The sequence below is a fragment of the Tubulanus polymorphus genome, chromosome 11, assembly GCF_964204645.1.
Source record: "Tubulanus polymorphus chromosome 11, tnTubPoly1.2, whole genome shotgun sequence".
Lineage (NCBI taxonomy): Eukaryota > Metazoa > Nemertea > Palaeonemertea > Tubulaniformes > Tubulanidae > Tubulanus > Tubulanus polymorphus.
The window spans coordinates 6,940,421-6,957,998 of NC_134035.1; the positions used below are offsets into that span (position 1 = coordinate 6,940,421).

Consider the following 17,578-nt stretch of genomic DNA (forward strand, 5'->3'; position numbering starts at 1 on the left):
AATATTGAATTGTCGCAGGCGATAAAACTAAAATATTGAATTGTCGCGGGCGACAAAACCAAAAAAAAAATTGTCACGGGCGACAAAAACCAAATATAAAACCAAAATAATGAATTTTCGCGGGCGACAAAACCAAAATAATGAATTGTCGCTGGCGATAAAACCAAAGTAGTGAATTGTCGTGGGCGATAAAACCAAAATATTGAATTTTTGCGGGCGACAAAACCAAAATAATGAATTGTCGCAAGCGATAAAACCAAAATAATGAATTGTCGCGGGCGATAAAACCAAAATATTGAATTGTCGCGTGTGACAAAACCAAAATAATGAATTTTCGCGGGCGACAAAATCAAAATCATTGTTTTCTCGCCTTATTTTAGTTTTGTTGTTTTGTCGTAATGTCGCCCTCATTTGCATATTCGTGTTTTTTTATCTTATCAGCCACCATACTAAAGCCTTAAGGTCGCGTAAAACTCGATAAACACTTCAAGCGACACAGCGAACGATCTCCTTTCCCCCACAGCGAACGCTTACTCCGAATGTCAAGTGTGAGTCCAGCATACGGATAGGAGTGTGTTATATACTTGTATTTAGTAAATACCTTGTGCATTTGACAATGATCGGTATGTACTGTAGGAAATATAGAGTATTGATAAATGGTTGAAGCCCGCGGCCGAATAAAGTAATATATTCTTTTATTTTGATACCTCGTCGACATAACAGCTTTTCTCCGCCATATCTCTTCGGCCTTTGCTTTTCGAAAATACGAATCTGCTGCTTATAAAGCTCACGAATCCAAAGAAAACGTCATATTTCTTCAAAAATATCTCCAAGAACAGGTTATTCCTAAATCTCTGAATTGGTTGAATAAATTCAAATCAGATCAACCATTTTCCAATGAAGCAGCATCTCATCTAAGACATTGCATTTTGGAAGCAAAAGACACTACCAACTCCAATTTCTATAAAATGCGTCAAGCAGAACGTTTTCTCAGACACCATATACCTGATGGTTTCCTTTGGCACTCTCTTCATTCGGGCATCAAGAATCTTTGCGCGGTACATCGTCTAAAGAAAAATTCGCATTTCTCTTCCATTCTATATAAATGAATCGACAACAGCCCTTGGACCAAATTTTGCGCTACTGATAATGTTGTCAATCTATCTTCGGCTAAATTAACCAAAACACAAATTCAAGTTCTCGGTTTAGGATCAAATTTCTCTCTCCCGCATAGAAAACAACACATTTTGGATTTCGTTGAACGTATGGAAAGATCTCCTCCGGCTAGTTTTCAATACAATTTTATATTCATGAATTTGGACACCATTTGGAATACCCTTCAAGGTCAATCTAATCAGTTCTTTCCTCGGAGATTTTCGATTGCTCTCCAGGAACTGAAATCCATCAAAACCATCCGCATCTCCAAGGCTGATAAAGGCGGCAAAATTGTTATTCAAGATTTGATCAATTACAATTCTAAAATGATTGCTATTCTCGGTGATTCCAATTTCTACAAATCCATCAAAAACAACCCTTTGAAAAAGATGCAATCAGCTTTTAATTTAGGTTTAAAAAACATCTCCAAGAAATTTCCTGACCATTCGGACTTCATCTCCAAATTTAACTCTCGACTTCCAAATCTTCCTTATGCTTATGGTCTTCCAAAAATTCATAAACCCAATTCACCGTTAAGACCGATCATTTCTAATATCAATTCTCCATCATATCGGCTCTCCAAATATCTGGCTAAAGTACTCTCCCCGGCTTTGGGTACTTTTTCTGATTCTCACATTCGTCACAATATGGATCTTTTAGACAAACTCAAAAATCTCAAACCTAATGGACAAAAATTTATATCTTTCGACGCTGTTTCCTTGTTCACTAATATACCATTGGAACCAACTCTCAATTTCTTAAGAAGAAAACTCCCGGACTCCAATCTTCATCTCCCAATTCCTGTAGAATGTTTACTTGAACTTTTGGAACTCTGTACTACCAATTTATATTTCCAATTCCAAGACAAATTCTATGAACAAATTTTCGGTTTCGTTATGGGTAACCCATTATCCCCGATTTTGGCTAATCTTTTCCTTGAACACTTTGAATCCGAAATTCTCCCTAAGTACGCTGGCTCTAAACCTAACTTTTGGATTAGATATGTTGATGACATTCTGAGCTTAGTTTCTGATAATTTTGATCTTACCTCTTTCATCGACTTCATCAACTCCCAATATCCATCTTTGAAATTCACTTTTGAATAGGAACAAAATGACCAAATTCCGTTTTTAGATGTTCTAATTCACAATAAATTTTCTCATTTGATTTTCTCAGTCTACCGTAAACCTATCAACGCCGAGGCATACCTTCACTTCTTTTCGTTTACTGCCAAATCAATCAAAATCGGTCTCGCTCAAGGCCTCTTTCTCCGTGCACTGCAGATCTGCGATGAAACCTTCCTTTCGGCTGAATTTGACCATATATCCAACTCTCTTAGAAAATTGGCTTTCCCTGATCACATTTTGAAAATTGCTATTTCTAAGGCTAAACGTACTTTCTTCAATTCTAAACCTCCAGAAAATAAAAAACACATTTCAGAGTTCATTGTAGTTCCGTATGTACCTGTTTTGGAAAGGTTTCGTCACTCTCTCCCTTTATTGGATAAACAAATCATTTTCACGTATGAAAACAAAATTAGTAAGACTTTGGTTAAAACAATCAATCTAAACCTTTGGACTGCGAAGTTTACAAAATTCCTTGTTTTGGCTGTGATAAAGTTTACTTTGGAGAAACTGGTCGTGATTTAAAAACTCGAATTTCGGAACACAAAAAGGATATAATAAATCAAAAACCGGCTAGTGGCGTAGCCAATCACGTTTGGAACACTGGTCATCGTTTTAATTTTGATAAAGCCGAAATTATTTATACTTCCAGCAATTACACTAAACGCCACATAGTTGAGTCTGCCCTAATTACTCGTCACTCAGATATTAGTACCAATTTAAATAATGGCTTTTCTCCGCATAATTCCCTTCTTTCTAAGTATATTACTTCATGCCTTGCCAAACACTAATTATTTACTCACTCACCAATTTACTCAATTAACCTGTCCTCCTCTGTATATATACCCCTGTTTTAAGTCTATTTCTCACACCTGACGATGATCTCTAGGGTGAAATCGAAACGTCGTGTCTTTTAAATATTTTAGATTTAATAAATAAATTCTTGTTTTTAAATTCTTTTAATCTGTAAATAGTGGGATTTTATCTTATTTCTCTTCGGCCTGTTTAATTTAGGCCTACCATTCCCCGGTACACTAAAGATTTATCTTAGTAAATACACGGTTAATTCGGTAAAGAAAAATAGGTAATGTTAAACTAACTCCTTGAAACCCGCAGCCAAATCACTGGTAGTAATAAATTAATTTGTACTCGATTTGATTCTCATGATGAGGAGAAACTCGCAGCTCATCCCCGGAACGTCGATGTAGTAACACACGTCGATTCGTCGATGTTTACAGCTCGACAGTGCTTTTAAAATCTAAAGTAGTAAATTTCCAGTGTATCGGTAATATGATTTGATGAGGAAAATGGGCTATTGTTAAAATCACTGTTTGAAGACCGCGACTGAATGGCAATAAAATAGTTCATTTATACTTGAATTGATAATCGAAGTGACAGTCGGCCTGCGGGTTGATTTCGGGATGACGACTCGAAAAACATGTCGCCCCATTGAATGGGGCTAAATTTTCGATGTTTACAGACCGACAGCGCTTTTGTAACAATGATTCGTGAAAAAACACGCGGGCTATTTGTAGATCTCAGTGAGCTGAACGATATTATATGGATTGTATATGAAACAGCGGTAAGGTAACAAAGCCTATGTTCTTTTGGTAAAAATAGTGTGGAAGAAAATAATAATAATAATAATCACGCGGATATCAATAGGGTTTTCTGTGATGTAACAGAAAACCCTAAATATTAAAATGAAATAACTTTAACTGCTTGTAGTTTCTATTTCATTTTAATATTTTTCTAATTGATTTCTTATTGAATCTTTTTAAACAATAGAATGACTAGAAATCAAATCCATTTAAAAAGAAGTTAAATAACTTTAACTGTTAGTATCACTCTTGTATCATTTGATTGTTTTTCTAATTGAATGAACTAACTAACTAATATCACTCTTGTATTATTCTAGTGCCGCGTAAAGAATGACAATATCATATATGAATAAATTTTAAAAAGTTCTGAATTAATACTGAGACTTCAGTTTCAGAAATAAAGCATAATTTGTATTTAATGCCATTAATACGTATTTAATACCATTAATACCTCAACCCCTTTTTTAATTAACTTATATTTCAGCCAATATATTTTATATTTTCAGCCAATTTGACAGTCTTATTCTTAATTTATCATTTAGTTTATGAATATACAATCTACTCAATTTAATACTTAAACACTTTAACAATCTAACGGATTCATTGTAATACTCTTTTAATAATGATAAAAGTTAATATATGATTGAATATGATTTAAACTTTTCCAGTGTTGGAAATATAAAATATATTAGCTGAAAATTTAAAATATTTGTTAAAAAATAGGAATATGATAGAATTTTGAATTGTCTATGAGTGGACGAATTGGAAGAATGGACGTGTGTAGGAGGGTAACATATATAAATTATATATGTTTTTTATCTAAAAAACAGTAAGAGTTTGATTTTATACTATATTTAGATATTGTTTTAATAAAATATATATATATATTATATCTATACTCGTACTATTCTTCCAATTCGTATGTTTAAATGTAAAATATATATATTATTACACTCGTCCATTCGTCCACTCTTCCAATTCATCCACCCGTACCATTCGTACCATTCTTCCAATTCATCCACTCTTACCATTCTTCCCATTATAAATTATATAATATTTTTATAAAAAGATTATTCTTTTTTATTTTCAAACCTAATTTGAATTATATAATTTATCATTAAGTTCATGAATATACCTGTGATTCCTTAATGATTTTTCATTTTGATACCTTTTATTACAGATTTTACAGCATTTAATATTATTAATTCTATCTGAAATATAATTTATGTTTTCTTTTAATTCTGTATACCTAATTTTACAGTTATCAAAGAATTCTAATAACTGTTTTAATGAGTTAACTGAGAATGAAACTAAACCTGAAACCATAATAATCAATTTAATGCGCTCTTGATTTTTGTATATAAGATGTAATATTTCTCATTCCTTACTTTCACTCATTTTTATAGTTCAAGTGTATTAGATAAATTAAATTAAAAGATGCTGTCTTAATCCTCTAAATAATTTACTAAATCAACTTTTTTATTCTTTCTATTTTTATTATTCCATTTAATTTCTTTAATTTCTTGCTTAATTTCATATTTTCATTCATCAAATCTTTACTGATATTTTCATAGTAAAAGTAAAGCGCGGCTTATATTAAACCTCTGGCAACTAAATAATGTTTCAAACCACTATTTCCAGTTGGAATAAAACCATCCATTTATTTAAGAAAAAAAATTAAAAAATTGAAAAATATTTACTAGTTTTTGATTTAATATTTTATAACCATTTTTGAAATATTAAACTTTTATATGATTAAATCAAATAACAATTAAGCAGTTATTCATTAACTAATTTCTCAATGTTATAACTATTATATATTTGAAACATACAGCTTGATCTTTTTTCAATATAGAATTATTATTCTTTCGATAATTGATATGTTTAATTGTTTGATAATGTTTTGATTTATGTGATTTTAAATATTTACCCCCGCAATAACAATACACTTTTTTCATTAGGATTGAATTTTTTAAATTCATCATCTAAATTACATTGAATTCCAATATTTGATGAATTTTCATTATACATAATTTGTTTATTATCAAAATTTAAATAATATAATTGTCTTTTTTCAATTCTTAAGTTAATCAAATCATTGTAATCTTTAGAAAGTATTAAATCACTATCTCTTTCATTGAAAGGAGTTTGAAGGATATTTATTATGTTTTCATCTAAAGTCCCTTTATAATTTAAAACTGTATTGAATATTTTAGGATTTTTGATTCCATTATCAAAAGTATCAATTAGTTCAGTAATTAAATATTTTTCATTTGATAATATTTGATTAATTATAGTAATATTATCGATTTTATATTGTCTTGCATACACTTAATTTGTTGCTGAAATATAATTTTTAATGTTTAACAGTGAAAATTAGTTATTGGTTTCATTGATTTCGATTTTGAATTTGGGTTCTTCTTCTTTCTTCATTTTTATAAATAAACATTTTTTAAAATAAATCTAACTCATTCAAATATATATACTCAATCTTAAAAATATAAATTATTTCAATCACACTTTACTCACACTTTTTATGTTTAAAAATCAAGAATCATATAAAAGCATATAAATATAAATATTCATGTTTTAAATATAAATTAGTTACCACGCACTTTACTCACACTTTTTGGTTTACCTTTGGCAGCGATATGAAGTTGGCATTGAGCCAATTCATGTAAAATCGCGGTACGTTTTTTTATGAGAACATTTGTTTCATTGGTTCTCGGCTTAAACGACGTATAATCGATGCGATTGAAGACATGGCGAACCTCCGTCGATGACATGGTCAACTGAGTTAAAATTCTACGAAAAACTGCTTTTGGCGGGAAAATTCTTAGCTCTCGCGTATAAAATTGCAATGACCTCGATTTGGAGGCGTTATCTCTACGAGCGAATGTGATTGGCTGTTTTGGGGATTTACGGGGAATTCCGACGCTACTAAAATAATTATGGGAAAGCCATAGTAGAATGGCGAATGTTTCATTGGACTAGATGCCGTATATGTGCGAATTTCAAATACTCATTGCTGTTGATAATGTAATTATTATCCGCCATAGGTATTGTTTCATTTTAATACCCGGTGATTGATTTGATTGACATTGAAGTGTAAGCGAACATTCACTAACACAAGGCCTCCACGTGCACGCGGAAATCATTAGATTAGACTGTTGCACACACAAACACGTGCGTTCAGTATACACTACTATAGTGATACTGTAACGCTGCTTGCTGGCGCATTTGACATTTAATCAGCAGAAGATTAGCGCTGTGTTTTCTGTTTGATAGAATTTGTAATAAATTGTTATTTCTTGTGACCTGAAAAAACTAAGCAGCAAACTATAGGTATAGGTCGAGGTCTGAATATTGTAGTGGTAAATTCCAGGATTTAAAACGATCTAATACGCCGATTTTACTGCACCGGTATTTTAGCTTCCGCGGCCATAGATTCAGCCACCCTATGATATGTGACATCATATGAATTTCATTTGAATATTTTTTCATATTATGAAAAATATTTCTTTGGAAATATAAAATAGTTTCCATGCCGCGCCTACCTGTACCCTACGAAATTTTTGATGTGGACCGTAAACAAATGAATATCTTTGGTCCTTTGACTACAAAATAATCCTTTAAGAAAGATAGAATAGAATATTTAAACTTGTAGAACTATGAAGTCACGAATTAAAAAGATTTTTCAAGCAATGGCCTTACCCCAAACAATCTCTAGCTTTCAAGGTAAACCACACTTTGCCCATGGGGAATTTATTATGTTTAAAGATTGATTTTTTATTATTCGAAATCTATATTTGATCTTATTTATCTAGATTATTATGCTAACACTTTACTCTGACTTTTAATTTATGGAATTATTAGAGTAATAGGGAATATGGGGGTTCAGATTATAGGTTGAAGGGGCGAGTGAGTAAAAAATAAAAAATAAATTTGAGCGTGCGAGAATTTATTTTTATTTTTTATGAGCTAGACCCTTCGACCTTTGATCTGAACCCCCATATTCCCTCTTACTCCTGCGCACTCATGAGGCGGTAGCAGCCGCTTACGCACTCAGCAGCACGATTCACTTTGTTATGTGCGCTAATAACTTATTGCGTAGCAACAGTTGGTGTCTACCCATATCAGTGTACCTACATTAATGACATTTTGACGGAGATTCCTCATTAACAGGGTTGTATCGCAGCAACCAATCGGAGCTACGCGCACCTGCTTCGGAGTCCCGTCGATAGACTGCTTAGTAACACATTTTCCTCGCCAAACTTGTATTGTGTAGGATATAAAAATCATCATCATTCGAAACGATATGGCTTGTCCGAAGCGATCCCGCATCGAGAGGGGAAAATGAGTGTTTTGCTTGCATTTCGCCATGACGCTCTGATTTCATTCGGGTGTGGCTGCGGGTGTCTTTAAATGCGACGTCGCGATGGAATCAGTCTTAGATTATTGCTAATTTATCAGTAAAGAGGCTGGTGCGGTATAGAAGCTCTGTCGTTGGTTCTGTGATAAGCCGATGTTGTTGCTACGGCCCGGTTCATTCCTCTAACCCGGATCGAATTTATACGTTTATTTCAAATTGCATCCCTATATCGTTTACTGACATTTTTTGAACTTCGTCAATTCATCTCATCTCTGCATTTCATTAGGCTGTGGTCAACCTCTTGGCCCATCGGCAATTATTATTTTGAACAAAATAAACTTTATCATAGATTTTTATCTCGGGCGAAGCGCGAGATGTTGTAATGGGTCCAAAAATAGAATTTTTGCTGACAAATGAGGTTATAACTTTGAAGTCATGCAATCTACTATGTTTATGTCCAAAATGTAGCTTCATCATGCGGCTAAAATCTGTTGGAAATGGAATTTTGAATATCGCGTACATTTAAGGGAAATCGACGAATTTGTGGCGATTTTTAAAGAAATTTCAAGGAGGATTTTGTTTCGTAAAACGGCTAGAAGGCCGATGCACAACGTTACATTGATGTAAAATAACTGCTCCCTGCGGTTGGCTGAGCTCCCGCTGTCAATCAATGTAAGGGCATATTCGATTGACGCAGACAAACCGGTCTTTTAATCTTCTCATCTATTAATCTGCTCGGTTCTAGTTTCTCATTTCCCAGTCATGGGAGAGTCTTATATGTTTATTTTTAATTTGATAGCCGTAGTATCGATTCCGTCTGCCCATATCTATTTCATTATGCATATAACCGAAGATTCAATCGATACGCTACTTCACGAAAGATTATGCGCGCACAATCGAATAGGCCCAAACCTCGTCTCGCTTCAAGTTTTTAGTTAGCGATATTTTACTTACTACACAACGGCACGTATAATCCTTTAAGTATGATATCCTGACCATGTGTTGAATTCGATAAAACCTCACTTTGAACGCTAAAGATCACTAGAAATGTCAAAAAACAACCAAAAATCACAAATTTAGCGATGACGCTCGAAGCAGCTAACGGAAGTAATGACTGGTGCCGGGTGTCATCACTTTGTTGTTGAGTTCAAGACTCTAAGGTGAATTTTTTGCAGGCTACACTGATAAATATGAAATAATATTATGAAATAGAATTGATTTTGGAAGGACTACACTCGTAGATTCATAATAAAAATATGAAAAGTACCAGGACTCGAACCAGCAATCGAAATTGGGCCGTCAAGTGCTGCCACCATGTGATACCTGGCAACCAGCCTTTACATCTTCAGCCGTCGCAAAATGTTTTTTGATAATTTTAGGACACTTATAGTGATTTGTAGCCTTTGCAGTGAGGTTTTATCATATCCAACGTAACGGTAGGTTATCTTATTTAAAGGATTACGCGTGACGATATATAGTAAGTCTAATTAATATCGCTGATTGAAAACTTGAAGCAAGAGATTTTCATTGCAAATGAACTGGAGCATGGCGGATTTAAGTTCCAATTTCCGGTTCTAACTAGCGCCATCAAACGATTAATTCAAGAACTTGAATTTGTCGATATACCGTATTGCCGTGATGATTGCTGATTAGATTTCGATGATGTTGTTCACCGAAATCAGCAGATTTTACACATCCATGAAGTGTTATTATGCAAGAAGATGCATCAATCAGATGGCGCCTATACATTACAAAGATAACATTCTGCGCCCGAGGTATTAAGATCCGTGGATCTCTTGTTTTCGAATTGAATCGAGCGGCCTCGGTGGCTCAGTAAAATAAGGCGTGATGCAGTTATGATGCGTGATGCGTGATGCTGACAACTGAGGTCAGGCGACTACTGAATTCAAGAGTGCATAATATCCCATCAACTGCATGGTCATTCATGAAGGGATAAAGCCATACTCCTTCATACGAGTCCATATTAAAACAAACCAATATCATCTCATTTTAACTTAACATCCATTCTTGAATTTTTAGTGTCATCTTAAGGATAATCATGTGTTTAACATAGATTTGATCTGCATATAAATATCTCTTTATCTATAAGATTAACATTTTTGTACAGTGACATTTAAAATCTACAATATCTAAGATAATTATCACTGACCTAACAACACTTCAGAGTCTGTGGAAATATTTTTCAAATGTGGATTGATTTATCGTCTCATGAGTCATGTGCCATTATTTTGCTTAAAAATCCGTCTAAATATCATGTTTCACCTTAGAAATTAGTTCAGACACTCTGTAATACAATATTGACTTCTGTATCCTTTGAAAATATTCACCCTTGAATGCAACGACTTCAAAACTGATTTTATTAGACTTATTTACTTAAAACTTATTTCTTCATTTTCTTGGGGTAAAATTGGAAATGTTTTGCTCTTTATTCTTTCTTGCTTGTATCCATAGTAACAAGCAGTTAGGGTCAGCGAGCCTGTGATGCTCATGGTGAGTTTGACCACGTTCAGCTGTCAATATCAATTTTGTTGTTGATACTTGCTCTTTGAGAGTGAAATGCCGCGATCATATCCACTGGGATAGACTTTAGTTTCGTCTCTTAAACTGAATCGCATTAATGAGGTTTAACGGTACAAATAGCCTAGGCTAAATCGTTGTGTGGTCCTCCAAATCAAAATCGTCATAGAACATTTTCCTGCAGATGTAAAGCATTATTACCACTTAATACCTTACCACAATATATTCTACCAATGCCCATGGGCCTCTTGTTTATCATTAATTTTTACTGTTTTAGTTTGTCGAAATCGAAGGCGTGGAAACCATCAAGCTCAACTCTATTGACACCAGCAATTTTTAGAGCATGGTTTACTGTTACTAATGATCCCCGAGACACATTCGTTGATACTCAGGTCTGGTTCTCCTTTCAAATCAAAATCACCAAAATATGTATATAAATAATAATGGATAATTATGGATATAATCTGATATATATTCAGCCGTAGCTTACCTTCCATGCCCTCTGTAAGGCAATATGAATTTCTAAAATTTCCTTCTTAAATCAAAGAAGTAGATTCTGGTGAAAAAAAAAAAATCTTTCTTTTGAGAAGATTGGTAAAGAGAGATAAAAAGGGGCACCATATCCAATTAAAAAGGCACATAAAGTAAAAAGAACAAATAAAGGGACACTTTATGATGGCTGATACAGTGACAAATTCTTTTTTAAGAGGGCACAAATTCCAGAAGATCTCAAGAAAATGGGCACTTTTTACCGGTCAATCCTAGATGCCCAAGATGGGTAAAGGGGCAGCATGTAAAGTAAAAAGAACAAAGAAGAGAGCACTTTTTATCGGCCAATCTTGAGGGGGCCAGTTTCTTACAGGCCTTAGCTTTTTACTGTTCCCTCCTCTTTATTTCTGTTATATATTATGTGAAATAAATCCTTTATCTTTATTAATAAATCATTTATTTATTTACTTACTTATTTATTTACTAATACTGATATATGTATTGATGTTTATTAGTGTACTTCAATTAACAATGATTTCACATTATATGTAACAGAAATTGTAAAAGAAAATCAAGATGATGATATGATACTGTGAAGATTTTTTCAAAAATTTTACAAAATCTTTTCTTGAAATCTCAAATTACATCTCAGGACCTCAATTTTCAAATTTTTTGGGTTGAATATCTTTTCACGTTTATTGATAATAAGTGCCTATTACTGCCCATTTGAATTTGGAAGGTAGTTTGAAATGGCCCCTAGATCCGCCACTGATATTGCATTATTAAGCACACTCATAGCTGTAACGCTATAAATGTGCTTAAATGAGTCGAATGATCGGTTGTCCTTGCATGTCCAGTTGCTAAGTAATGTGTCTTGCAGACTCTGTGTGGTCGGGTTGGATAATTTTAGTGGTTCGACTTCTCTTCATTTCCCACTTTTCTCGGTTATTTGACATGAGATAACTTTGTCGCTTGCTCAGCCAATCTGAAATTGGTTGCGCTTTCCTGAGTTTGTTAAAACCCTATTAGTGTCTCGGGCGCACCCGTAGCGCCGTGAGTTTTTCCCTAACGGAACGCAGGCGCACCAGTTGCCCCACTGTGTTTAAAAATTCAATATGTGGCAAACGTATCAGCGTATGTTCACTAGATTTGTCTGACAGCGCGGTATACTAGCGTTATGAATCATACAGTCGCTCCTACAATAACACTCACAATACTCACGTCGCACTGTGCTTGACCTCTCAATATATCAATACATGCTCTATAGACAGTAGTACAATAGTACATAGTACATAGCGTTCGCTGTAGTAGTGCAATACTGTACAATGGGGTCTCGTCAATGGTACTCCGGTGATGAAGCCAGGGATCTGTAACGAGGTCCTATTCTGCCTGTTCCACAGTAGAAGTTTCCTCCAAATATCGACTCTGAGAGCCCAAAAACCAGTAAAAAGGCGGACAAAAGATATTAACACAATCACCTATTGTTCTGTATTGTTTTGAGAGAGAGGGCAGCACCCTTCAGTTACAACATAGAAAACGACTGATGGACATATTCCATCACACCACCCCCCTTCAACTTGTTCAAACTCCTATTTGAACAGGAATATATAGTCAAAATATCTACACAAATTAAATTATAGTCCTTATTATAGTATATTAAGCTCCAAACTTCTCGGCTCTGGATACAGTAGACATCTAACATGGCGTAGTCGTTGTTTCGCATTAGGGTTGCATCTCAGTGATAATACATGCAGCTTTCGATCTCCACTAATGGTTTGTGGTTTGTTTTCGGGGCGCACCTAAGCGTAGTGTCTAACCAAAAATATCTATACCATCAAAAGGTAGATATGGCCAATGGACACTGCACTTGGCTTGCCCCTCTGCCACTGTTCCTCGTCCTGGGAAGCTGAAAAATACAATCAAAAGAAAACGGAAAGAAACTGTTCGCAATGGGGTGTGCTACATCTGGGGGGTCACGTGTGGTAGTATTTGGACTGAATGGCTTTTTGTCACTAACATTACAAAGAATAAGCGACTCCAGGTGAACCATCGTTAGGTACCGAAGGAAACACATTCAGACGCGATCTACCACACGGATTATTTCCCGACAGACATAGTGCATGGCCGACTTTTTGTAGTGGATCCCCACAAAATCAGAATCAGGGATATCTGGATGGTCGGCCTGTTGGAACCCGGCACGGAGGGCGAAGACGTTAACCCGGTTGATGTTGTTTACCCGATTGTGGTCACCACGCCAGCAAGGAGGGACAGGGGTCTGTAGGTGGAAAAGGGGAACAGAAGGGTGCTTGCCCTTGAGTAGCGCCAAAACTTCCGCCAACTCCTCTGTCGTCCTGCCATAATCACCGGCATGGTTCATACCATGCGTGACCACAATCGCTCTTGCCCTAAAGGATACATGTGGGAGGTACTCCAACAAATCACCGAGTCGTTCACCAGGGTGGCAAATTGGAATCAAACCGCCGCTGGCCTTTAGCCCCGTAAACATCGAGTCTCCCAGCAACACGATTGGTAAGTCCTCAACTGCCCTCTGTTTCAAGTCTCCAAGTTTGGACCAGATGTACGAGGAGTCACCACCACATTCGGCCAGGGCGTTCACTAGTTCCTGGCTGATGTACTCAAATGCAGCTGTGCTCATCTTCGGCCGAAAACGTCGGGTCTTTGTCGTCTTGAGACCGGTTACTACCGCACCGGTTACTATGCGACCAGGATCCTCCACAAACGACTGTTCTACGGCAGAGTTATAAAGTCTGCCCATCTTGGCTCTCAATTCGCTGAGGGTCTTGTCCTGTCTGTGAAGGGTGGAACAGACTTCTTTCGAGACCTGCCGTTTAAGGGTCTGTGTCGCCTCGTGGAGGCTAGATAACTGGTCTAACTCGATACAGTCCATGCTAGAAACGATAAATAGTTCAAAACATGAGTTGGCTGCAACGACAAGACTAAATTGCGGAGATTCCGTTCATTCAGATACCACCCGAATCATGCAAGGTGGGTGGTCCCAAGCATACCATCAGGAGGTGCAAGGGGTCTGAAATCCTAGTCACCACCAGTTACAAATGATAATAAACTGTCTACTAAAACTAAGTAAATATATATACAGGGTTATATACAAGGGTACTAAATATATATATAGGATTTAACCCTTTGATTTAAGGTACCGGCCCATTTCTAACCAGTAGCCTTTCCTCATGTTAATCCGGGACCGAACTTCGCGACATTTCTGGCAATTTTGGATCAGTTCTATATCAAAAATGTTGTTCTGCTCAATCTTGTCCGAGGCGACTGGAGGTCCTATAAGTGTGTTTGGATCCACCAAAGGGTCTGAGGCCCTATTTTGGTTGGCTAGCGAATCATCGTTATTGACTGTACATGAGTTTACGAACCGACTAGGGCGCCTGATCCCTACTCTGGGCCTGAGTCTTCTGTGCCCCTCAGTGTTTGTAATGTTCAAAGGCCCAGGCTTGGAGCGGTTTTGAGTAGGAGGCTCGCGATGGTTTTGGGTAGGGTTTGTTACAAGAGGTTCTTGAATAACATAGCATAGTCCATTTTCTGACGCCTTTGTGCCATCGCTAGTCGATCACGAACAATGTTGTGTGACGTAGTGAGGCGGTCAGAGAGGTCCATGCCATACTTAGTCCTTGGTTGGTGGTCCTCGGGCAAGCCTACGCTGATGTCGATTGGTAGTGACATTTCCTCGGCGTACATCAAGTAGAACGGCGTTTCAAGAGTGGAGTGCTGGACGCTTGAACGAAATGCCATCAAACACGCTGGTAGTTCCTCGTCCCAGTTTGTTCCACACTCATTGACGGCTGTAGTCAGCATGGCCTTCAGGGACTTATTGAAATTTTCCACCTGCCCATTGCCCATAGGATGGTAGGCAGTGGTTCTGGTCTTTTCAATAGCCAAGATCCTACACATCTCCATGAAAACTTTCGACTCGAAGTTCGTGCCTTTGTCCGAGTGGATGGATTCAGGGCAGCCGTAACGGGTGACCCACTCGTTCACAAGGGCACGTGCCACCACGGAGGCCTTTTCCGTGCGAATTGGCCATGCTTCGGGCCACTTAGTGAATGCATCTTGAGCCACTAGAATGTAGACATTGCCGCGGCGGGTTCTCGGTAATGGGCCCACGATGTCTATATGTACACGCTGGAAGCGTCGCCCTACCGGTGTAGACATCATTGGGGCTTTTGGTAGTTTGGACGGGGACTTGCACTCTTGGCAAGTTTTGCAGCCCCGAACAAAATCCCTGACCCTAGCTGAGAGGCCTAATACCCAGAATCTTTCCCTAATTTTGCACTCTGTCTTTTTGGTACCGAGATGTTTCCCGGCAAATCCCTGATGTATGACTCCTATGGTTCCATCAGTCAGTGAAATGGGTAGTACCACTCAGTGTCTCGTTGAGGTAGCCCCCGGAAGTGGTTTAAGCGCAAGAATGCCATCTAAAAGCTCTAGACGCTCAACCAGACTATAGAGGCTCCTCGCTGTTCTACCACACCGTTGTAGCCGTTTCTTGTCCTTGACCCCATCTCCGGCCAAGAACTCCCTAATTTCTGATATTTCGGGGTCATTTACTTGCGCCTCGATTATTTTGTTCCTGGACAAGCCAGTGGAGTGCGCTGTCAAATCGCCCTGATGTTTTGCAGTCACCTGGTATATAGATGGACCAGTGTCACCACAAGTTGGGCAGTCCCCATGTTTCCTCTGTCTCTTAGGGATGCGAGACAGGGCGTCTGCGTTCAAATGTTTGCTTCCAGCTCGATGTTCGATCACGAAATCATATTCCGACAGGCGTTCAAGCCACCGAGCCACTTGGCCCTCAGGGTTTTTGAAGGTTTGTAGCCAGTTGAGTGCTGCGTGGTCTGTGCGAACTTTGAATTTCCTGCCTAGTAAATGGTGGCGGAAGTGATCAATCATGTCAACCAAGGCCAACATTTCGCGCCTGGTGGCACAATAGTTCTCCTCTCCACCTTTCAGCGTGCGGCTACTGTACTCGATCACTCTCTCAGAACCATCGTGTTGTAGTTGTGACAGCACCCCTCCGATAGCCCAGTTAGAGGCGTCACAGTCCAAAATGAACTCTCCAGCACCCTCCGAGAAATCTGGGAATGCCAGGATAGGGGAGCTGGTCAGCTTTTCTTTCAGTCCGTCAAACGCTAGTTGTTGCTTGAATGTCCAGACAAATGGTTCATTTTTCCTCGTAAGGCGGTGTAGCGGGGCTGTCAAGTCGGCGAAATCCTTGATGAATTGCGAGTAATATGTCACAAGACCAAGGAAACTACGCAGTTCGGTAACTGACGTTGGGGTCGGCCAATCCCTGACTCTATCGCATTTGGCACCGTCGGTTTCGACACCGGCCTCGCTTACTACATGCCCCAAAAACTTGAGGCACCGCTGGAAAAGCGAGCACTTCCTCGGTTTTAGCTTGAGACCGGCTTTCTGAAAGCAACGAAATACCTCTTGTAATCGCGTCAGATGGGTTGGTAGATCATGACTAAACACCACTACATCATCCAGGTAGATAAGGCATGTTTTCCATGCAACATCATCCACTACCATTGCCATCAGTCTGCTGAATGACGCCGGGGCATTACAGACTCCAAACGGCATGACATTCCACTCAAATAGATGGTTTTCAGTCGTGAATGCGGTCTTATGTTTGTCTGATTCCTTTATTGGGACCTGCCAGTATCCGCTAGTTAAATCGAGGGACGAGAACCAGGTTGCGCCCGATAAAGCCTCTAGGGTACTGTCTATTCGACCTAATGGGTGAGCGTCTTTGACTGTTGCGTCATTGAGTCGGCGGTAATCGCAGCATAGACGCAGGGAACCATCGGCCTTTTTCGCTAGAACTATTGGGCTTGACCACGGGCTGGTGGATGGCCGGATCAAGTTGTGTTTTAAAAGCTCCTTGGTCGTACCCTCAACAAAAGCTCTCCTACCGGGGGGTAGCCGACGGGGATGTTGTTTTATCGGTGGGTGGTCACCGGTGTCAATCTCGAATTCAAGCGAATCTGTTCGACCAATGTCAAAGTCTCCCATCGAGAATACTGACTTTAGCTCCCGTATGATGTCAACAAGCTGTGTTTTCATGTCAGTGGGGATTTCAAGCTGGTCGATTTTCAATTCTCTCAAGAGGTCCTTGAATTCAGTATTGTCACCACCCTGCAGATGGATTTTTGGAGTTGACGGGTTTTGAGCATGGTCGTCGACAGTCATGATGTCAACTGACTGTAGGGGGCAGAATAGACCAATAGTCTGGCCCCTGTCGACTCTACAAG

At 38.0% G+C, this 17,578-nt stretch overlaps 1 protein-coding gene across 1 annotated transcript in view; it reads left to right on the top strand.

Moving 5' to 3' along the window:
• LOC141912967 (beta-galactosidase-1-like protein 2) overlaps nt 1-17,578 on the top strand; it is a 146,873-nt gene that overhangs the window by 116,609 nt on the left and 12,686 nt on the right. Inside the window, exon 15 of the mRNA XM_074804406.1 lies at nt 11,068-11,182. Coding sequence (XP_074660507.1) covers nt 11,068-11,114 — 47 coding nt within the window. The 3' untranslated portion in view covers nt 11,115-11,182. The remainder of the gene's footprint in view (nt 1-11,067; nt 11,183-17,578) is intronic.